This window comes from Oncorhynchus nerka, unplaced genomic scaffold (genome assembly GCF_034236695.1).
Source record: "Oncorhynchus nerka isolate Pitt River unplaced genomic scaffold, Oner_Uvic_2.0 unplaced_scaffold_2304, whole genome shotgun sequence".
NCBI classification, from domain to species: Eukaryota; Metazoa; Chordata; class Actinopteri; order Salmoniformes; family Salmonidae; genus Oncorhynchus; species Oncorhynchus nerka.
Window position 1 is genome coordinate 1 of NW_027038991.1, and position 24307 is coordinate 24307.

A 24307-nucleotide genomic window follows, 5' to 3' on the forward strand; every position below is an offset into this window, starting at 1 on the left:
ATGCTCCCCATTGGTCCGTGGCCGTTTATTTTGCATTGGGACAACAGTTGTTGACATCTGTTACATTGAAGCTAACCCTAACCCTTTTCCTAACCTTAACCTCAGTCTCCTAACCTGCCACGGTAATTCACCTAACTTGCCACGTTAATTCTCCTAACCTGCATAGTAAACAAATACCTAACCCTCACCCTTTTCCTAACCTTAACCTCAGTCTCCTAACCTGCCACGGTAATTCACCTAACTTGCCACGTTAATTCTCCTAACCTGCATAGTAAACAAATACCTAACCCTCACCCTTTTCCTAACCTTAACCTCAGTCTCTTAACCTGCCACGGTAATTCACCTAAATTGCCACTTTAATTATCCTTACCTGTAAGGGGCACACTCCAACACTCAGACATAGCCTGCGTTCCTAAATTCGCTCTAAATTCGATTTCAGACCACTCTCGTCTGAGTGACAGAGGGAAGAATAATTGATGAAAAACTAACGCTCAACACCCCTTGAATACCGCCGGTGTCAGTAAGCGTCGGCAAAAAATGCGTTATTAAATTGTTGCCTGAAGCACAGTTAAAGTCACCAATGCTCTGGATAACATGAACACAGCCTAACCAGCTCTGCTAAGGCGAGTAAAATGGTCAGAGTTCTTTGATTTGTACTGGAAGTAGCTAGCAAGCTAGCCAATGTTAACCAGTTATCTTGGATGCTTGACTGCCGTTGTGAGGTTAGAACGCTTGAATCAACCCTCCTCCTCCGCCAGAGCGTCCAGTGTGGCTCTGAACGCTCCGAGAGCGATACGAATTGACAGTCTGACAACGCTCTGAATTTACGAACGACCAAGCGCACTCTGGCACTCCAGATTGAATTTTTAAGATCACATCCATAATTTACTAACAAAGTATTTGTGTTTGGTGAGTCCGCCAAATCAGATGCAGTAGGGATGCGCGAATTTAAATGATTTCCTGTCCTGCTAATCATTCAAAATCTAACGAGTACTTTTGTGTGTCAGGGAAAATGTATGGAGTTGAAAGTACATTATTTTATTTAGGAATGTAGTGGAGTAAAAGTAGAAGTTGTCAAAAATATCAAAAGTAAAATACAGATACCCCCAAAAACTACTGATGTGGCACTTAAATATTTGTACTTAAGTACTTTACACCACCAATTGCAGGGAATACTGACTGAAGATGTTCCTCCCTACGAGGCCCATGAGACTGTGTAGGGATGTGATTTGAATAGGACTGTGACTGAAGGATTGGGAAGTTTATTTATCTATATTTGTATTTTGTTTTGATGTCGTCGTTCCCCCTCTTTTCAACATTGGACGTGTATATTTTTCTACAGTTTACTAACCATACAGTAGGTGGCGGCAGACACGTTATATTTGTGTAAATGTCAGTATACCAGAGAAGAAGATGACGCTGCTGCGCTATAGTAGTGGGGAACAGGAAGTTCCGGGTCGAAACGACAGAACTGTGCTGTTGTGTCGATAGTGGTTGTGTCCGTTTCAAATGTATCATTGAAGGTATGTAATAGCATGTTTAAACCTTCTAATGTCGAGAGAATATATAACACGCTAGGTAACAAATCCGTCAATGTATTATCACATTTGGTAAAGGTTTTAATTGTATGTGTTATTTTGGGGTCAAACCGAGTGAGTGAAGAACGTGTTAAAACATTTTTTTTACAAGTCACATAACTAGACTTTGGGTTTATCTGAGTGTATGTACATAATTTCGTCAGAGTTATTTCATAAAGATTCCACTTATTTGAGTTCGTTTTTACATGTTATTGGTTTTGTGTAAAATGTTTATGAGCTGGAAAATAGCCTCGTCCGAACCATCCTGTTCTCGCGAGTTTACATACACTGTTTCGTTAATGAAAGCTCGCGAGATCAGGATTGTTCGGACGAGGCAAGTCAAATGGCGGGAACGATTTCGGTCGTCTTTCTATGAGTTTATTCGTGGTGAAATGGAGACATGAGGCTGTGTGATAGTGTCAAAATAGAGGGAAGCTAACTGAAGTTATCCTTCACCATTTGGTGAGAGAGGCCAACTTCATGGAATGGCGTCGATTAATGCAGATGAATCGGAGCACGTGTCAAACTCATTCCATGGAGGACCAAGTGTCTGCGAGTAATAATGTGTTAGAGTGGAAAGTTGGGATGTTGTTTGAGACCACATAGCCTCATTTACACCCTGATTAACCAAGGCCATAAAAAGAGGTGAAGTTAAACTGGGATGCAGCCGTGTAAATGAGAACGTGTTCTGATATAGCCTACCTGGTTAAATAAAGGTGAAATAAAACATTGAAAGTGGTAGATTGTTAATATCTTGTGCTGGTCAGGTTGTAAGGGACTGCTAATTCTTATGTAGGTGACCTTACATTGCTATAGCTGAGACAACGTATTTTCACAGTAAAACATGTTAGGCCCCATACAGGATATCTCTCACACACACACTCACTTAAATCATCCACAACACTGTCACAACAGGATACATCCTAGCCACAGGTGCTAGCCGTCAGTTCGGCCACAACTCCCCAGAAGATAGGGACGCACACACATTACACACAACATCCCGAGGACAGGGACGACGCACACACATTACACACAACATCCTGAGGACAGGGACGACGCACACACATTACACACAACATCCCGAGGACACCCAGAAAAGACACCCACACATTGGCAGAAAGCCTAGACTTGGAGACAAACTAGCGCACACACATAATCTCCTTTCTAGCCGAACATTGTGTAACTGAGGATAGCGCACACACCAAATCTCCCTCTTTAGCTGAACATGGTGTGACGACCAAGAACAGGCATGGCAGGATTCTACGATGACGGACAGACAACTGAGCCAATGCCGGAAGACTACACCCCAGCCTGAACCAATCCGAAGATCCGATCTTCCAGAATCAACCTACTTTCTGTTCTGTATTTGAAGCTTGTACTCACTGTTAGCAGGGCTTTTTTCTGCTGGTCTCTGATGAGCTAACAGAGGGGCCCGTATATACGCTGTACCAGATATCTTCACTCTGAATAAAACTGTCGCTTGTCGTACAATCTACCACCTTGTCTGCATCGATCCTTGACCGACTCACCCTTCATCATATCCCATTATCAACAGATTACTTGGTAGCAGAGGATGGTTGAATAACGATCCATCGAAGTGAGTTGACTTGGGTGTGAGAGGGCGAGTGGGTGAAAGGACGATTCACGGAGGACAGGTGAAGACATTCGGGGGAGGACAACAATTCTGCTCAACTCGGGAAACTGATCACAAGGTGCACCATAAAAAAGGTAAGCAAAACCTGTTAAATCAAACTTTGCATATTGTCGTATAGTCTGTCCAAATTTTGATCAGTATTACCGAGTGAGTGTGAATTCTTGTGTAAATTTATAATTTGCTGACGAGTTGTAAGTACATTGAAGTGAACATATGTAGTAACAAACCGGCGACGGCCGGGTGATATAAATCATTGATGAGATATCAGTAAGGGGATAGTTAAACTACTATTCATTAAATCTGGCGCCGAGGGGATAAATTGTAATTTTGTCCCGCGACCCGGTCAGCACAGTCTGATAGCTTTCAATTGATGAGAGATCACTTTAAGGCCTGGATAGTTCCGATAGGGGTCAGGAATAGAGATCAGTAAGGGGATAGTTAACTACTATTCATTAAACCTAGCGCCGAGGGGAGAAATTGTAATCTTGTCCCGTGACCCGGTCAAGGCTAGTCTGATAGAGGTTCACTGATAGGGGTCGGACATGTGTAATAATTCTGATAGGGGTCAGCTCGATAGGGATCAGGAATAGAGATCAGTAAGGGGATAGTTAACTACTATTCATTAAACCTAGCGCCGAGGGGAGAAAAATCTTGTTGTCAAGGCTAGTCTTAGAGGTTCACCGGACATGTGAATAATTCTGATAGGGTCAGCTCGATAGGGCAGGAATAGAGATCAGTAAGGGATGTTAACTACTATTCATTAAACCTAGCGCCGAGGGGAGAAATTGTAATTTTGTTCGAGGCTAGTCTGATAGAGGTTCACTGGATCGACTTTCAGGGGTCAGAGATATAACGTGTTGTTTTGTCTTGTTTTGTCTATTTGTAACTGTTTATATTAAAATGCAATGTGCTTGTAATTGTTTCCATTAAGATTGTTGGTGGTTAGATAGAGAGAGAGAGATAGAATTCAATAAGGCTTATTTGATAAATCCGAAACTTCTATGTTATATGCACCTATGACTTCTGTGTTAAATGTATAATCAGGAACAAAATGACTGATGTATAATTGAAATAATATCTGAAAATAATATTTAATATTGAGACTAAATAGTCGAATAGATCCCTTGGTTGCGCGCTCCATAATGCTATACAAACCCATGCGTTTTTTTCTCAAACTGAATATACGAGGGAGCAGCTCTGAGATAAGGCAGAGTACGTGGCTCCAGGAATTCATCACGGGTATTTACCAGTGACGGGCTAAGTATACTCAGATAGTCTGAATATATATTTCAATTGGTCAAAATATACATATATATTTACTAAAACATACAATACATGACAAATGGTGACCCCGACGTGATCTGGTAAAAGTACATCGCTGGACATTGGTGTGCCAGCCGATTGGCCAGTACTGTCGTCGGACGGTGTGTCTCACAAATCCTGACCGGTCAACTAAAAAGGGTAAGCAGACACCTGTTGTGAAAAACTAAAGTTCTGCACATTGGAGTTATCCAAATTTAGTTTTGTGAGACACCTGTTTGATGTAAGTTACTAAATTTAAACTATTATGATGTGTGAGATTGGAAAATAGTTGAGAAAGTAATATCTCCATTGGCAACTGCAATTTTATTATTGATCAACCATACTTAATGGTGCATTGTGTATGGGATGTACTAGTATGCCTGGCTGGTAGGTGGTAACAGAGAACACTTACTACATGTATGAATGATGGGTAACGGGTGGCCACCAAAGCTTGAATGGATAGTCTGGGACTACATGTATGAATGGTGGGTAACGAGTGATCACCAAAGTGCGAATAGAAAGCCATATGATGTGAACGTGATGTACTAGGCAGGGCCAAGTGTGAATGACGGATATTTAAATTGATTACTCTGACTTGAGACCGATTTAGCCTTCGGGAAAGGGTCTCTCTAAGGTCCTAACAAAGCATAGGTGTGTGTGAAGTACATTGGGTAGTGAAGTAAAGGGGATAATCCGGGGGACACTAGACTTCTTAATACCCTAGGGGACCCACAGTGCATAATTGAGTTCTTACTGTAGACATAATTGGGGGCCGATTTAGCCATAGGGAAGGGGTACCACTTGGGTTTTAGTAAAGGCGTGGGTTGTTGGCAGTATTGTAGTATACATAAAATGTCGTTGGAAATAGAAAAGGTGTTGAGAACGCTGAAGTCCACTCTAGAATTCAATGAAGGCAGAGAGGGCAAGGAGTGGAGGAGACGGGGTGAGAAGCTGTACAGAGAATGGACAGAAGGCGGGGCTATTGCATCTCCTACTGGTCTGCTTGCTGGGGAGAATGAAGATTTGTGTGTGTATGGTGTAAATTGAAGCTTACTGGCGTAAATGAAGATTGTGAGACTCAAATCGTGTGCATGAAATACGCTTGATATTCAGTCGGGGACTAATATCGGTATGAATGAGGTCGGGGACCAAGAGAGTGTGGTACATTAGGTATTTCAGTTGGAGCTGGTACCGGTGAGAATGTTGAAAAAGTCGCAGGCTTGCTGATGAGAGTTATATCATAGAATATTGGGGGGTGTGCATGACTGTTGGAAAAGGTGTTCAACTCTATTAACGTAAAATTCTGTGTGTAGAGTTATATTATGAGGTTTGAACTATACTAATATTGTGGAATTACATAATCAACATCTGAACATACTTACGTTAAACATTAATTGAGCCACTGAGTAATAGATAAGATATACACTAGGTACGGGGCGACGGGTGTGGTCGATGTAAGACGGAAGTGGTGTTCTAACCAAGTGCTGAGAAATAAGGTAGATTTATTTTGTTCTTTTAATTAATTTACACAAGTACTTCCCGGTTATTGATTTTGATTTGATTGTTCAGATAACACCACTGAAATTAAACAGGAGGTTAAGGTATACTAACATTAGAATCTGTTTTCATTATGGGGAACAATGGAAGGCCCGCAGAGGGGATTGCAGGCTGAGGTTTTTATGTTAAAGGGACAGTGCACGTTTATCACAGTTCACAGTTTAAAACATGAAACATCGAGACAAATTATTTGAGTTTGAGGGGATTATCATAATTATTAGGTTTTGTTTTTGTAGTAAACGTTTGGGTTAAGGGGATTTCCACGTTCCCAGAGACATGGTATTTTGCAGATAGGGGAAAAGGCAGACGGAGGGGCCCTCCCCCGCACTGCAGAGACCTTGAAGGTTGGAGAGCAGAGGAGAGGTTTTGGAAGGGGGGCCAGGACAGGCAAAGATAGCAGTTGCTGAGTGGAGACAGGGGAGAGAGTTGGACATGTGGAAAATGATGGGGGCGCTCCTTCATGATGATGTCAGACATAAGGATAATATACTAATCTTACCTAAGTCATGATTTAGAGTAGGTAAGGTTGATACCTGGGCAGAGCCAGGTATCAAAAGGGGGATGGGTAAATTGTGGTCTAGGATAGGATGGGGCCTATTGGATAAGAAACTAATAATTAAAAAAAAATGTAAGCTAACAATTGAGCATAGAAGTTAAAGATATAATCAGATAAAACATGAGAAATTGTTTGTTAACCAAGCCTGTATGTCCAGGATTTTATGCATTACAGGTGAACTACAGGTGAAGTCACTCAATCCAGTCCCAGAGGCTTGGGGACCATAGAAGACCCCTGGTGACAGCTAGCTGAAAGAGCTACCCAGATTCATATCGCACGGCGGGAGGGTAAGACACTTTTTCACTGTCGGACATTAAACAGTGTTCGGGAGAAGAACTGGAATTAACAGAATTCCGGGGGCCATCTCTCGAATGAAGTAACCCTCCCTGTCCTGTCACCCCTGTTTTTGTTCATAGAAGTGAGGATGTGTCTGGCTCTGGCTAAGTGATGTGTATTTTGTTCCAAAATAAGCATAAGAGATCCCTAGATCTGGGTAGACAGGAAGTTATTGTAGAGATTACATGATAACCGATTTCGGACAGTTCTAAGGATTGGAGAAGAGGGTATCCTTATAGCATAGGGGATCCCATAAAGGTGGATAGGTTTTCCATGATATGGGGAAACCTGGGAGCAATGTTGAACTTTGTAAAGGTGATGAAATCCTACTAACCATCAAAACTATTAAGCTCTCTGATGCAGGCACTCACACCCTTGGACTACAAAGGTCGAGGACAGACATGATGGGTGTGTTTTCTATTAAGGTACTGCCAAGACCAGAGGTAACCGGACACACTCCTCTACCACCACTGTGTTAAAAATACCATTCAGGTAATTAATGTTAGAGACTATTCGGCTATTGATCAATTAGGAACTGAGACTGGTTTTGATGGTAGGGACAATTTGTGGCTGTCTTATATGAGGTACACAGCTAAAACCCTGAGAAGAAAGGACTGCATTATTTGTAGTCATGCTAGACCTGTTCTGGCTACACACCCATTTGCTGTGGGAGAAGGAGAGGGGTGGTTGTGTATTCTGAGAAGTTTTTACCAGGTTAAGCCCAATTCAACCCTCTGTTCCTCTTTGAGCCTTGTGTTTCCTGCAGTACCTCCTCATCGGGCCTCTTGGGGTGTTGGGGCATATGGGGGAAATTACAAGTGCATCACGGGTACAGGTAATGGCATTAATTATGGGAGATTGCCTGAAGCTGATTGCAGTAGTAACATAACCATTAATTCCACTTGGCCAGTTACAGGCCTAAACCAAACTAGTGGTCTGGCTGATGTGTGGTGGATGTGTGGAGCCAAAAGAGTGCTGAGACCCATTCTTGGAGGAGAATGGCAAGGTACGTGTGGTCTGACCAGTTTGATAATTCCACTGACCATTGTTGATGTTGCTGCTGAACAGCTGTTGGGTTCTGTATCCAGGGGACCTGAAAACATTCCATCCCATGGGAGACATAGATGTAGTGCTCCATGGACAGAGGATGTAGTTGACATACACACGAACCTGTTGGGAGTGCCAGTGGGGGTTCCTCATGAGTTTCAGGCCTTGGGTAGGAATGATGGACTCTGGCACTTACTACCTATTATGGGTCCAGCCATAGTGGATGCTAGACAGACTGCATGGATTAATTATATCTACTATAATCAACAGCGTTTTGTGAATTACTCCCGTGATGCACTCACTGGTATGTCTGAACAGCTTGGGGCCACATTTGGGGTTTCCAGACGGAATACCCTTGCCTTGGACATGCTTCTTGCCAGTCAGGGGGACGTCTGCAAGATGTTCGGTAAACAATGTCGCACGTATATTCCTAATAATACCAGTCCAGATGGTAGTATATCTAAGGCGGGCTTGATGCACTATCTGCTAAGATGAGGTCCACGGGGGGGGGGGAGGAGTCTGTTCTCTTGGCCTGGTTTGGTAAGTACACTGGTATGGTGGTTACTGGATTTCTGACCCTAATTCTTGTATTATTTGTTATTGATGTGATGTGCTGTTTGCATCATACCGTGTTTTAAGAAATCTGTTACAGATATGGTGAAGGCTTCAGGCATGTTGCCTTTGCTTGATGCTCCAGTTGGAGATGCCGATACTGAAGCATGCTTTCAGGGGAGGATGGGACTGACTGAGGATGACACATGGTATGCTGTGGGTGAAGTAGTAGAATCATTTTACACCACCACAGTTCCTTGTTATAAATTTTTATGATAGGTTTTCTTTCCAGTATGTTTGTTCTCCCTGTTGTAAAGGTTTAGAGTCCCTGGGTGGCAAGGAGCCCACCTGGTACAGGATAGGAGTAGCTGAGAGGACCAGATGGTTTCTAATAATTCTTTACTCTGTTTTCCATGACCAAAGTTTTATCCTACATCTTACATGTCAATAACAATAAAGTTTTAGCCTGTTTTTGATAAGTGACACCCTTTGTGGGTGACAAAAGGGGGAAACAAAAGCATGCTATGACTGCTGAAATAAAGGATAATGAGTGACACTCTAGCGGGTGTCAAAAGGGGGACTTAAATTTCACACCATTTTCTTTTGTTCTGTTTTTGAATGAGCTGTTGTTCATTTTTGTTCACACCCTTGGGGTTATTTTACATTATAGCCATTACCATATATATGATTGAATATTATCTGCTGTTGCCTTGGGTGGATGTATGCATGTGTTATACTACCTAGCTGATTTGAAACATTGTTAAAAGTATCAGGGCCATGGAACTTTCTCATGCTGGAAAAATACAGAAGGGAGGGCACATTCAGAGCGTGGGGTTGCGAGAACAAGCGGTTTTTTGTTAGATAACAGGAGCCAGGCGCGAGATAACGGTATGGAGCATGAGACCCATCTTTCAGTTTTTGCAGCCATTTTAGGAGGGGGATCCAGTTGCTTTTATTGATTAAGCTTCTCCATTGTATGTCGTGTCCCATCTGGGATGGGAAGAGGGGCAATTATTTTTCTTTGTGGGCCATTTCCGTATAGACTTACCTAGTTTAGGCTATTTTTCCTTTTTGGATTATGTTTTCGTTTTTGCTTGGAGTAAGGTATCTGGACTATATCACATCTCTTAGGAGATGTGAAGAGAGGGAATCACAACTTTTTCCTGCTGGAAAAAGTTGGCTTATGTGGACAATCATTTTACTTTTATTTTGAGCTGTTGTTCTCCGCTCTGTTAAGTGAGGGTTGTAAGTTCCTAGGTGGCTGGTAGCCAACTTAGTACATAGTGGGATTGAATGGAGAACATGATGGTAATACATATATATCTATTTCTGTTTAATACCGTGCCTTATTTCATAGCCCCTTTGGGAAAGTTTTCTTTGGTGTCAGAATCTAGTTAGGTTGTGTCACGTCTCTGGGGAGACGTGAAGAGAGGGATTTGTAAGGGACTGCTAATTCTTATGTAGGTGACCTTACATTGCTATAGCTGAGACAACGTATTTTCACAGTAAAACATGTTAGGCCCCATACAGGATATCGCTCACACACACACTCACTTAACCTCTTAAGTCGACCCTCTACTTTTTTGAACATTCTGTTAAAAATCGCGCAACATTTCAGCGCCCTGCTACTCATGCCAGGAATATAGTATATGCATTTGCTTAGTCTGTGTGGATAGAAAACACTCAGACGTTTATAAAACTGGTTAAATCACTGCTGTGGCTTTACCAGAACGGCATTTACATCGAAAAGCACAGGAAAAACTGATCACTGAAAATGGGAAAATATATCCATGCGCTACTTGAACCCATTGATAAAGGTGAACCACAATTAATTGACTGAGGTTGCAGTACCTACAGCTTCCACACGGTGTCTAGAGTCTTGTCATTTCCCTTCGAGTTTTTTCTTGGTCAAACACATGCAGGACACCGTATCTCCTCCGGTCTAGGACCGGATATTTTCGTTGAGTTTCTAGCCGGACATTTTTCCAGACGGACAGCTAATGATCTTTACATCGCCTCCTGATGAATTTTATCGCTTATTAACGTTTACTAATACCTAAAGTTGCATTACAAACGTATTTCGAAGTGTTTTGTGAAAGTTTATCGTCGACTTTTTGAATTTTAAAAAATGACGTTACGTTTTGAAACAATGTTTTTTCGTTTATCACACAGTCTACATATAACGATATCTAGGCTTTATATGGACCGATTTAATCGAAATAAAGACCCAAATAGTGTTTATGGGACATCTAGGAGTGCCAACAAAGAAGATGGTGAAAGGTAATGAATGTTTTCTATTTTATTGTGCGGTTTGTGTAACGCCGAAATGCTAATTATTTTGTTTACGTCCCCTGTGGGTCTTTTTGGGTGTTACATGCTATCAGATAATAGCTTCTCATGCTTTCGCCGAAAAGCATTTTAAAAATCTGACTTGTTGCCTGGATTCACAACGAGTGTAGCTTTAATTCGATACCCTGCATGTGTATTTTAATGAACTTTTGAGTTTTAACTAATACTATTAGCATTTAGCGTAGCGCATTTGCATTTCCAGAGCTCTAGTTGGGACACAAGCGTCCCGAGTAGAAGCAACAGGTTAAATCATCCACAACAGGATACATCCTAGCCACAGATGCTAGCCGTCAGTTCGGCCACAACTCCCCAGAAGATAGGGACGCACACACATTACACACAACATCCCGAGGACAGGGACGACGCACACACATTACACACAACATCCTGAGGACAGGGACGACGCACACACATTACACACAACATCCCGAGGACACCCAGATAAGACACCCACACATTGGCAGAAAGCCTAGACTTGGAGACAAACTAGCGCACACACATAATCTCCTTTCTAGCCGAACATTGTGTGACTGAGGATAGCGCACACACCAAATCTCCCTCTTTAGCTGAACATGGTGTGACGACCAAGAACAGGCATGGCAGGATTCTACGATGACGGACAGACAACTGAGCCTATGCCGGAAGACTACACCCCAGCCTGAACCAATCCGAAGATCCGATCTTCCAGAATCAACCTACTTTCTGTTCTGTATTTGAAGCTTGTACTCACTGTTAGCAGGGCTTTTTTCTGCTGGTCTCTGATGAGCTAACAGAGGGGCCCGTATATACGCTGTACCAGATATCTTCACTCTGAATAAAACTGTCGCTTGTCGTACAATCTACCACCTTGTCTGCATCGATCCCTGACCGACTCACCCTTCATCATATCCCATTATCAACAAGGTTCAGCAATGGAAGATTCTTCAATTGGAAAATCGTAATGGGACAAAGCTCAGAAGCCATGACCCTGGAGGTGATGCTACATTGAAGGGAGTAATAATCTCTGAGGTCCCAATATCTATGTCCATGGATGAAATTGTTAAAGAACATGTGAAGGGAGACAGAGTGGTTGAAGCCTAAAGGTTGATCAGTAGGAAAGAGGGTTAAAGAAGTGAAAGCTTATCAGTGCTGTAGAGGTGTTAGAAGGTTTTGTCTGGAAAAGTACAGAATAGGATTCCTCAGAACAGTTGAAACTGGAGCAGAAACCGTGAATCATCAGTGTTTTTAAATGCCAAAGAAGGGGACATGTAGCTGTTGAGTGAAAAGATGTGCCAAGTGTGGTGGGGAACATGATTACAGTGAATGTTGGAGCAATGTGACTGTTAAGTGTTGCAATTGTGCAGAGGACACACAGAGCAGCATTTGGTGGATGCCAGGTGCAGAGAGATGCTCAGATATAGACTCCGTCATGATGTATCATATGCAGAGGCTGTAAGACAGACTGGTGGAACTACAGTGCAGACTGATGGAGCTTCCATGGCTGGTCCCGTAGTAAGAGGACCTACTGTCAGACTGATGGAGCTTCCATGGCTGGTCCCGTAGTAAGAGGACCTACTGTCAGACTGATGAAGCTTCCATGGCTGGTCCTGTAGTAAGAGGACCTACTGTCAGACTGATGGAGCTTCCATGGCTGGTCCCGTAGTATGAGGACCTGCTGTCAGACTGATGGAGTTTCCATGGCTGGTCCTGTAGTAAGAGGACCTACTGTCAGAACTGGTCTTTCTACTATTCCTGACATGGTTTCGAGGCCTGTTCAGAAATCTTGCGTCCATAAATGCACTGTGACAAAGGATACTTTAATAGTGAATAATATGTACTTCATAGCTTTCATTGGTGAGGTTATCAACAACTTGGATAGTGCCTCATCAGAGAGAGAACATTTCAGTTGCTCTACAGTTTTGAAGCTGAATGTAATGATTATCAGTTCTTTACATGTGTACTAATATTCAGACACATTCAGTTGTTTCTATATTTATCTATAATTCAGGGTTTTCACACGGGACTTCAAGTAAATAAATATTAGTGCCTGAAAAAGTCCTTGAATTTGACTTGCCACTGTACGACCCCTGATAATTCTTAATATGGTGTGAATGGGAAATACAATTGTTTTTTGTGAGTGAAATAATACAGTGAAGACAAGGTTATTCAGGAAAATAGTACATAGTGCTGCCTGAAACATACTGTGATCTTGTACTAAATGGTTTTTGAGTCATTTATGAATTTATGTGAATTTAGGAAATCTACGATAGATTAAGTGCACTTATGTTGTGCAATTTAAAATGTGTACTTTGTGTCTAATGTGAATGAATGTTTTGTCAGGGATTAGCTACCGGATCTACTGAAATGAGATAATTGAACAAGAAAAACAAGAAAATATTTTTACAGAATAAAGTGCCAGAACTGTCAAGAAAATAACTTTTGTGTCCGTTTGTCTTTATTACTACAGACCGACTCAGATTAAGTCTGAGGCCGTTAACATCAACAGTGAGGACAAACCCAGCCTGCCTCTCTCCTTCCACACTGAGTAGAAACCTACAGTCACTGGGTCCTGATTGTGACAGTGGAGCCCAGTTTGCTCTGCAGGATTCAGAGATGGCATCAGTGAAGCTGGAAGACTGCAGTCAAACACTGGAGCTGAATGTCATCATTAAAGATGAAGAAGAAGAGGAGAAGATTAGGACAACTGTTAGTCATGGTAAGAGCTGGTTCTACCTATAAGTTATCTTCATATATTAGACCTCCATAAGTTATGACCAGTCTATTGCTAGGTTGAATTCTGTAATTCTGACATCACACATCCCTGAACAACTCAAGACTTCACAGCGAAGCAAAACATTTAAAAACTTGTCACGCCTGCCTTTGCCCACACATTGTCTTAAGAACGTTGAAGATGTTTAATACCCTCAATCACCAAGTTAGGCATACAGGAAACACTGTGCACCTGGCAACCTTGGTTAGCGTGCACTGCGCCCGGCCCGCCACAGGAGTCGCTGGTGCGCGATGAGGATATCCCTACCGGCCAAACCCTCCCTAAACCGGACGACGCTAGGCCAATTGTGCGTCGCCCCACAGACCTCCCGGTCGCGGCCGGTCACGACAGAGCCTGGGCGCGAACCCAGAGTCTCTGGTGGCACAGCTGGCGCTGCAGTACAGCGCCCTTAACCACTGCGCCACCCGGGATGCCCTCAAAAGAGTTTTCTAATGATGAATTAGCCTTTTAAAATGATCAACTTGGATTAGCTAACACAACATGCTATTGGAACACAGGAGTGATGGTTGCTGATAATGGGCCTCTGTTCGCCTATGTAGATATTCCATAAAATATCTGCCGTTTCCAGCTACAATAGTCATTTACAACAATAACAATGTCTTCACTGTATTTCTGATCAATTTGATGTTGTTTTAATGGACAAACAATGTGCTTTTCTTTCAAAACAAGGACATTTCTACATGACCCCAGACGTTTGAACAGTAGTGGATATTTAATGTTTTGTATAAATCAAGTTGTAGAAACATCTCAAGGATGATCATTGGAAACAGGAAGCATCTGAACTCAATTTTGAGTCTCTTGTTTTTCTGTTTTTTTTGTTTTTATACATTTGCAAAAATGTCTAAACCTGTTTTCACTTTGTCATTATGGGGTATTGTGTGTAGATTGGTGAGGATATATTTTTATTTAATTATAGAATTAGGCTGTAACATAACAATGTGGAAAAAGTCAAGTGGTCTGAATACTTTCCGAGGGCACTGTCAGACCCCTTCCCATTTCTCCCATTTTGGTACGTTACAGCCTTATTCTAAAATTGATTACATGTTTTTCCTCGTCAATCTACACACAATATCCCATAATGACATCACAATACCCCATAATGACATCACAATATCCCATAATAACAAAGCCAAAACAGGTTTTTAGAAATTCTTGCAAATGTAATAAAAAAATAAAAAAAGCTTTTTTACATAAGTTTTCAGACCCTTTGCTATGAGATGATCCTTGAGATGTTTCTACAACTTGTAGTCCACCTGTGGTAAATTCAATTGATTGGAAAGATCTCCGCCACGGCACAACCCAAGGGGGGGGGGGGGGGGCGCCAACCCAGACAGGATGACCACATCAGTGACTCAACCCACTCAGGTGACGCACCCCTCCCAGGGACGGTATGAGAGAGCCCCAGTGACTCAGCCCCTGTAATAGGGTTAGGAGGCAGAGAATCCCAGTGGAAAGAGGGGAACCGGCCAGGCAGAGACAGCAAGGGCGGTGAGATGCAGTTACTTAGACAGCTGCGCCACTCGTCAGCCCCTAAAAGGTTTGCGCCCAATGTGGGGCAGGAGTTTGACGGCACAAGCGGGGAGCCCAGCCAACAGAGATTTGAGAAATGTGTTGGTATTTTTCCCCAGAACTGTGCCTCGCCACAAACTTGTCTCGGAGCTCGACGGACAATTTCTTCGACCTCAATACTTGGTTTTTGCTCTGACTTGCAATGTCAACTGTGGGACCTTATATAGACAGGTGTGTTCCTTTTCCAATCATGTCCAATCATTTAAATTTACCACAAGTGGACTCCAGTCAAGTTGTAGAAACATCTCAAGGATGATCAATGGAAACAGGATGCACTTAAGCTCAATTTTGAGTCTGAGGAAAGGGTCTGAATACTTATGCAAATAAGGTGTTCATTTTTATACATTTGCTAAATAAATTAATGCATTTTATAAATGTGCTAAATTCGCTTTGTCATTATGGGGTATTGTGTGTATATTGATGAGGGGTAAAAAATGCATTTAAGCAATTTTCAAATAAGGCTGTAACGCAACAATGTGGAAAAAGTCTAGGGATGCCCTGTATATGCTTTACATTTAAAATTTAAGGATCTGAAGTGGTAAACACAATGGCATAATGGATAATGCATGTGGATAATGCATGTCCAATACCCGGGCCCACGACCGGTCTATCGATGTCACCGCATGAAGAGGAATAAACAGACTAAACAGACTCACCCCATCGCGACGTCCCCCAAAGGCTAACTCTCTAGCCCTCGCTATCTCCCTGCTTGCTAACTCGGCCTGCTTACTGCTAGCTTGTCTAGCTCCGGTCCGCTAACTGCTACCTTGTCTAGCCCGGGCCTATGAACTGTTAGCTTGTTAGCACAGGCCTGCTAACCGTCTGAATCGCTGTGTCCCAAACACTCTCTGGACCCATATTTACTTTCTATCTCTTTTTGATTTTTAATTTGCTTTTACCTTCCGGAAACCTGCCTCACCCAATGTGATACGGAATCGCTATTATTTTTTAAAACACACTCAAGAACCTCCAGACGCTAACTAGCTACAAGCTATTTAGTCATTGTTAGTTTTTTTCTTTTTACCTGGATAACACTCGCCAGTCCAGCTTCCCTGCCCATCCACCGCTGCCCCCTGGACACTGATCTCTTGGCTACATAGCTGATGCACGCTGGACTGTCCATTAATCACGGTACTCCATTCTGCTTGTTTGTTTTATCTGTCGGCCCCGTTGCCTAGTCAACGCCATTTTACCTGCTGTTTGTTGTGCTAGCTGATTAGCTGTTGTCTCGCCTACTGTTTTAGCTAGCTTTCCCAATTCAACACCTGTGATTACTGTTTGCCTCGCTGTATGTCTCTCTCAAATGTCAATATGCCTTGTATACTGTTGTTCAGGTTATTTTTTTTATTTTTTTATTTTTTATTTCACCTTTATTTAACCAGGTAGGCTAGTTGAGAACAAGTTCTCATTTGCAACTGCGACCTGGCCAAGATAAAGCATAGCAGTGTGAACAGACAACACAGAGTTACACATGGAGTAAACAATTAACAAGTCAATAACACAGTAGAAAAAAAAATGGGCAGTCTATATACAATGTGTGCAAAAGGCATGAGGAGGTAGGCGAATAATACAATTTTGCAGATTAACACTGGGGTGATAAATGATCAGATGGTCATGTACAGGTAGAGATATTGGTGTGCAAAAGAGCAGAAAAGTAAATAAATAAAAAAACAGTATAAAAACAGTATGGGAATGAGGTAGGTGAAAATGGGTGGGCTATTTACCAATAGACTATGTACAGCTGCAGCGATCGGTTAGCTGCTCGGATAGCTGATGTTTGAAGTTGGTGAGGGAGATAAAAGTCTCCAACTTCAGCGATTTTTGCAGTTCGTTCCAGTCACAGGCAGCAGAGTACTGGAACGAAAGGCGGCCAAATGAGGTGTTGGTTTTAGGGATGATCAGTGAGATACACCTGCTGGAGCGTGTGCTACGGATGGGTGTTGCCATCGTGACCAGTGAACTGAGATAAGGCGGAGCTTTACCTAGCATGGACTTGTAGATGACCTGGAGCCAGTGGGTCTGGCGACGAATATGTAGCGAGGGCCAGCCGACTAGAGCATACAAGTCGCAGTGGTGGGTGGTATAAGGTGCTTTGGTGACAAAACGGATGGCACTATGATAGACTGCATCCAGTTTGCTGAGTAGAGTGTTGGAAGCCATTTTGTAGATGACATCGCCGAAATCGAGGATCGGTAGGATAGTCAGTTTTACTAGGGTAAGCTTGGCGGCGTGAGTGAAGGAGGCTTTGTTGCGGAATAGAAAGCCGACTCTTGATTTGATTTTCGATTGGAGATGTTTGATGTGAGTCTGGAAGGAGAGTTTGCAGTCTAGCCAGACACCTAGGTACTTATAGATGTCCACATATTCAAGGTCGGAACCATCCAGGGTGGTGATGCTAGTCGGGCATGCGGGTGCAGGCAGCGATCGGTTGAAAAGCATGCATTTGGTTTTACTCGCGTTTAAGAGCAGTTGGAGGCCACGGAAGGAGGCTGTATGGCATTGAAGCTCGTTTGGAGGTTAGATAGCACAGTGTCCAATGACGGGCCGAAAGTATATAGAATGGTGTCGTCTGCGTAGAGGTGGATCAGGGAATCGCCCGCAGCAAGAGCAACATCATTGATATATACAGAGAAAAGAGTCGGCCCGAGAATTGAACCCTGTGGCACCCCCATAGAGACTGCCAGAGGACCGGACAGCATGCCCTCCGATTTGACACACTGAACTCTGTCTGCAAAGTAATTGGTGAACCAGGCAAGGCAGTCATCTGAGAAACCGAGGCTATTGAGTCTGCCGATAAGAATATGGTGATTGACAGAGTCGAAAGCCTTGGCGAGGTCGATGAAGACGGCTGCACAGTACTGTCTTTTATCGATGGCGGTTATGATATCGTTTAGTACCTTGAGCGTGGCTGAGGTGCACCCGTGACCGGCTCGGAAACCAGATTGCACAGCGGAGAAGGTACGGTGGGATTCGAGATGGTCAGTGACCTGTTTGTTGACTTGGCTTTCGAAGACCTTAGATAGGCAGGGCAGGATGGATATAGGTCTATAGCAGTTTGGGTCCAGGGTGTCTCCGCCTTTGAAGAGGGGGATGACTGCGGCAGCTTTCAATCCTTGGGGATCTCAGACGATATGAAAGAGAGGTTGAACAGGCTGGTAATAGGGGTTGCGACAATGGCGGCAGATAGTTTCAGAAATAGAGGGTCCAGATTGTCAAGCCCAGCTGATTTGTACGGGTCTAGGTTTTGCAGCTCTTTCAGAACATCTGCTATCTGGATTTGGGTAAAGGAGAACCTGGAGAGGCTTGGGCGAGGAGCTGCGGGGGGCGGAGCTGTTGGCCGAGGTTGGAGTAGCCAGGCGGAAGGCATGGCCAGCCGTTGAGAAGTGCTTATTGAAGCTTTCGATAATCGTGGATTTATCGGTGGAGACCGTGTTACCTAGCCTCAGTGCAGTGGGCAGCTGGGAGGAGGTGCTCTTGTTCTCCATGGACTTCACAGTGTCCCAGAACTTTTTGGAGTTGGAGCTACAGGATGCAAACTTCTGCCTGAAGAAGCTGGCCTTAGCTTTCCTGACTGACTGCGTGTATTGGTTCCTGACTTCCCTGAACAGTTGCATATCACGGGGCTATTCGATGCTATTGCAGTCCGCCACAGGATGTTTTTGTGCTGGTCGAGGGCAGTCAGGTCTGGAGTGAACCAAGGGCTGTATCTGTTCTTGGTTCTGCATTTTTTGAACGGAGCATGCTTATCTAAAATGGTGAGGAAGTTACTTTTAAAGAATGACCAGGCATCCTCAACTGACGGGATGAGGTCAATGTCCTTCCAGGATACCCGGGCCAGGTCGATTAGAAAGGCCTGCTCACAGAAGTGTTTTAGGGAGCGTTTGACAGTGATGAGGGGTGGTCGTTTGACTGCGGCTCCGTGGCGGATACAGGCAATGAGGCAGTGATCGCTGAGATCCTGGTTGAAGACAGCGGAGGTGTATTTGGAGGACCAGTTGGTCAGGATGACGTCTATGAGGGTGCCCTTGTTTACAGAGTTAGGGTTGTACCTGGTGGGTTCCTTGATGATTTGAGTGAGATTGAGGGCATCTAGCTTACATTGTAGGACTGCCGGGGTGTTAAGCATATCCCAGTTTAGGTCACCTAACAGAACAAACTCTGAAGCTAGATGGGGGCGATCAATTCACAAATGGTGTCCAGGGCACAGCTGGGAGCTGAGGGTGGTCGGTAGCAGGCGGCAACAGTGAGAGACTTATTTCTGGAGAGGGTAATTTTCAAAATTAGTAGTTCGAACTGTTTGGGTATGGACCTGGAAAGTATGACATTACTTTGCAGGCTATCTCTGCAGTAGACTGCAACTCCGCCCCTTTGGTAGTTCTATCTTGACGGAAGATGTTATAATTGGGTATGGAAATCTCTGAATTTTTGGTGGCCTTCCTGAGCCAGGATTCAGACACGGCAAGGACATCAGGGTTAGCAGAGTGTGCTAAAGCAGAGAGTAAAACAAACTTAGGGAGGAGGCTTCTGATGTTGACATGCATAAAACCAAGGCTTTTTCGATCACAGAAGTCAACAAATGAGGGTACCTGGGGACATGCAGGGCCTGGGTTTACCTCCACATCACCCGCGGAACAGAGAAGGAGTAGTATGAGGGTGCGGCTAAAGGCTATCAAAACTGGTCGCCTAGAGCGTTGGGGGCAGAGGATAAGAGGAGCAGGTTTCTGGGCATGGTAGAATATATTCAGGGCATAATGCGCAGACAGGGGTATGGTGGGGTGCGGGTACAGCGGAGGTAAGCCCAGGCACTGGGTGATGATGAGACAGGTTGTATCTCTGGACATGCTGGTTGTAATGGGTGAGGTCACCGCATGTGTGGGAGGTGGGACAAAGGAGGTAACAGGGGTATGCAGAGTGGGTCTAGGGGCTCCATTGTGAACTAAAACAATTATAACTAACCTGAACAACAGTATACAAGGCATATTGACATCTGAGAGAGACATACAGCGAGGCATACAGTAATCACAGGTGTTGAATTTGGAAAGCTAGCTAAAAACAGTAGGCGAGGCTAATCCGCTAGCACAACAAACAGCAGGTAAAATGGCGTTGACTAGGCAACGGGGCCGACAGGTAAGACAAACAAGCAGAAAGGAGTACCGTGATTAATGGACAGTCCAGCGTGCGTCAGCTATGTAGCCAAGAGATCAGTGTCCAGGGGGCAGCGGTGGATGGGCAGGGGGGCTGGGCTGGCGAGTGTTATCCAGGTTTTTTTTTTTAAACTAACAATGACTAACTAGCTTGTAGCTAGTTAGCTGGTTAGCGTCTGGAGGTTCTTGAGTGTGTCATAAAAATAAAAATAAGAGTAAAAGTAACAGCGATTCCGTATCACATTGGGTGAGGCAGGTTTCCGGAAGGTATAAACAAATTAAAAATTAAAAAGAGATAGAAAGTAAATGGGGTCAGAGAGTGATTGGGACGCGGTGGTTCAGACGGTTAGCAGGCCTGTGCTAACAAGCTAACAGTTCGTAGGCCCGAGCTAGACAAGGTAGCAGTTAGCGGACCGGAGCTTGACAAGCTAGCCGTTAGCAGGCCGAATTAGCAAGCAGGAGATAGCGAGGGCTAGAGAGTTAACCTTTGGGGGACGTCGCGATGGGGTGAGTCTGTTTATTCCTCTTCATGCGGTGAGCTGGAGATACAGCGATTCAGAAAGCTCGCGGGCCTTGGCCAGCAGATGGATCTTTGGCGATGTCGCAGCGGAAAAGCCTGTTGAAACCCCTCGGACGATTATGTCGGCGGACCAGTCGTGATGGATCGGCGGGGCTCCGTGTCGGCAGTAGAGGGTCAGTAGAGGGTCCAGGCCAATTGGCAAATTAGGTATTTTTGGACCTCTTCAGCAAGTCGGGAGATGGGCTTAGCTCGAGGCTAGCTCCAGGCTAACTGGTGCTTGCTCTGGGACAGAGACGTTAGCCAGGAGTAGCCACTCGGATTGCAGCTAGCTATTTACGATGATCCGGTATAAAGGTTCAGAGCTTGCGGTAGGAATCCGGAGATGTGGTAGAGAAAAAGCAGTCTGATATGCTTTGGGTAGATGTCGCGCTGGTGTCCTAGTTAGCGTTGAAGACCGCTAGCAGTGGCTAGCTAGTAGCTAGTTAGCGGCTAGCTTCTGATGAGGGTTCCGATTCTAAAGTATAGAAAAAGCAGATCCGTACCACATTGGGGGATGCGGGTTGCAGGAGAGTATATTCAGCCTGTAGTTGGAAAGTGAGAATTATCATTGTTTTAGTTCACAATGGAGCCCCTAGTTCCACTCTTCATACCCCTTTTACCTCCTTTGTCCCACCTCCCACACATGCGGTGACCTCACCCATTACAACCAGCATGTCCAGAGATACAACCTCTCTCATCATCACCCAGTGCCTGGGCTTACCTCCGCTGTACCCGCACCCCACCATACCCCTGTCTGCGCATTATGTCCTGAATATATTCTACCATGCCCAGAAACCTGCTCCTCTTATTCTCTGTCCCCAACGCTCTAGGCGACCAGTTTTGATAGCCTTTAGCCACACCCTCATACTACTCCTTCTCTGTTCCACGGGTGATGTGGAGGTAAACCCAGGCCCTGCATGTCCCCAGGCACCCTCATTTGTTGACTTCTGTGATCGAAAAAGCCTTGGTTTCATGCATGTCAACATCAGAAGCCTCCTCCCTAAGTTTGTTTTACTCACTGCTTTAGCAAACTCTGCTAACCCCAATGACCTTGCCGTGTCTGAATCCTGGCTCAGGAAGGCCACCAAAAATTCAGAGATTTCCATACCCAACTATAACATCTTCCGTCAAGATAGAACTGCCAAAGGGGGAGGAGTTGCAGTCTACTGCAGAGATAGCCTGCAAAGTAATGTCATACTTTCCAGGTCCATACCCAAACAGTTCGAACTACTAATTTTGAAAATTACTCTCTCCAGAAATAAGTCTCTCACTGTTGCCGCCTGCTACCGACCCCCCTCAGCTCCCAGCTGTGCCCTGGACACCATTTGTGAATTGATTGCCCCCCATCTAGCTTCAGAGTTTGTTCTGTTAGGTGACCTAAACTGGGATATGCTTAACACCCCGGCAGTCCTACAATCTAAGCTAGATGCCCTCAATCTCACACAAATCATCAAGGAACCCACCAGGTACAACCCTAACTCTGTAAACAAGGGCACCCTCATAGACGTCATCCTGACCAACTGGCCCTCCACATACACCTCCGCTGTCTTCAACCAGGATCTCAGCGATCACTGCCTCATTGCCTGTATCCGCCACGGAGCCGCAGTCAAACGACCACCCCTCATCACTGTCAAACGCTCCCTAAAACACTTCTGTGAGCAGGCCTTTCTAATCGACCTGGCCCGGGTATCCTGGAAGGACATTGACCTCATCCCGTCAGTTGAGGATGCCTGGTCATTCTTTAAAAGGAACTTCCTCACCATTTTAGATAAGCATGCTCTGTTAAAAAAATGCAGAACTAAGAACAGATACAGCCCTTGGTTCACTCCAGACCTGACTGCCCTCGACCAGCACAAAAACATCCTGTGGCGGACTGCAATAGCATCGAATAGTCCCCGTGATATGCAACTGTTCAGGGAAGTCAGGAACCAATACACGCAGTCAGTCAGGAAAGCTAAGGCCAGCTTCTTCAGGCAGAAGTTTGCATCCTGTAGCTCCAACTCCAAAAAGTTCTGGGACACTGTGAAGTCCATGGAGAACAAGAGCGCCTCCTCCCAGCTGCCCACTGCACTGAGGCTAGGTAACACGGTCACCACCGATAAATCCATGATAGGGATGTGATTTGAATCGGACTGTGACTGAAGGAGTGGGATGTTGTTATTTATCTATTTATGTATTTTGTTTTGAGGTCGTTGTTCCCCCTCTTTTCAACATTGGACGTGTATATTTTTCTACAGTTTACTCACCGTACATTAGATGGCGGCAGACAGGTTATATTTGTGTAAATGTCAGTATACCAGAGAAGAACATGACGCTGCTGCACTGTCCAAGTGGGGAACAGGAAGTTCCGGGTCGAAACGACAGAACTGTGCTGTTGTGTGGATAGTGGTTGTGTCCGTTTCAAATGTGTCATTGTAGGTATGTAATAGCATGTTTAACTTTCTAATGTCGAAAGAATTTATAACATGCTAGGTAACAAATCCGTTTCACGTCTGGTAATGGTTTTAATTGTATGTGTTATTTTGGAGTCTAACCGAGTGAGTGAAGAACGTGATTAAAAACTATTTTACAAGTCACATAACTAGACTTTGGGTTTGTCTGAGTGTATGTACATAATTTCGTCAGTCATTTCATAAAGATTCCATTTATTTAAGTTCGTTTTTACATGATCTTGGTTTTGTGTAAAATGTTTGTGAGCTGGTAAATAGCCTCGTCCGAACCATCCTGTTCTCGCGAGTTTATATACACACTGTTTCGTCAATATAAGCTCGCGAGACCTGGATGATTCGGACGAGGCAAGTCAAATGGCGGCTTCAACGGTTTCGGTCGTCTTTCTAGGAGTTTGCTCGTGGTGAAATGGCGACATGAGGCTGTGTGATGAAGTGTCAAAATAGAGGGAAGCTAGCTGAAGTTATCCTTCACCATTTGGTGAGAGAGGCCAACTGCATGGATTGGCGTCGATTAATACGGATGAATCGGTTCACGTATCAAACCCATTCCATGGAGGACCAAGTGCCTGCTTGTTTTAGCTCCATACTTGTACTTGATACATGTGTACTAATATTGTACTAATATTCAGACACATTTAGTTGTTTCTATGTTTATCTATAATTCAGGGTTTTCATACGGGGCTTCAAGTAAATAAATATTAGTGCCTGAAAAAGTCCTTGAATTTGACTTGCCACTATATGATCCCTGATAATTCTTAATATGGTGTGAATGGGAAATACATTTGGTTTTTGTGAGTGAAATAATACAGTGAAGACAAGGTTATTCAGGAAAATAGTACATAGTGCTGCCTGAAACATACTGTGATCTTGTACTAAATGGTTTTT

At 44.0% G+C, this 24307-nt stretch overlaps 1 protein-coding gene across 7 annotated transcripts in view; it reads left to right on the top strand.

Annotated features, from left to right (window-relative positions):
* Positions 1 to 79: 79 nt before the first annotated feature.
* The window catches only part of LOC135567246 (zinc finger protein 239-like), a 36859-nt gene continuing 12631 nt past the window's right edge, over positions 80 to 24307 (top strand). Inside the window, exons 1-2 of one of the 7 annotated variants that reach the window (XM_065014668.1) lie at positions 80 to 1523; positions 13377 to 13625. In XM_065014668.1, the coding sequence (XP_064870740.1) occupies positions 13523 to 13625 (103 nt within the window). In that variant the 5' untranslated portion in view covers positions 80 to 1523; positions 13377 to 13522. The other 6 variants (XM_065014669.1, XM_065014670.1, XM_065014673.1 and 3 more) reach the window with 6 other exon arrangements.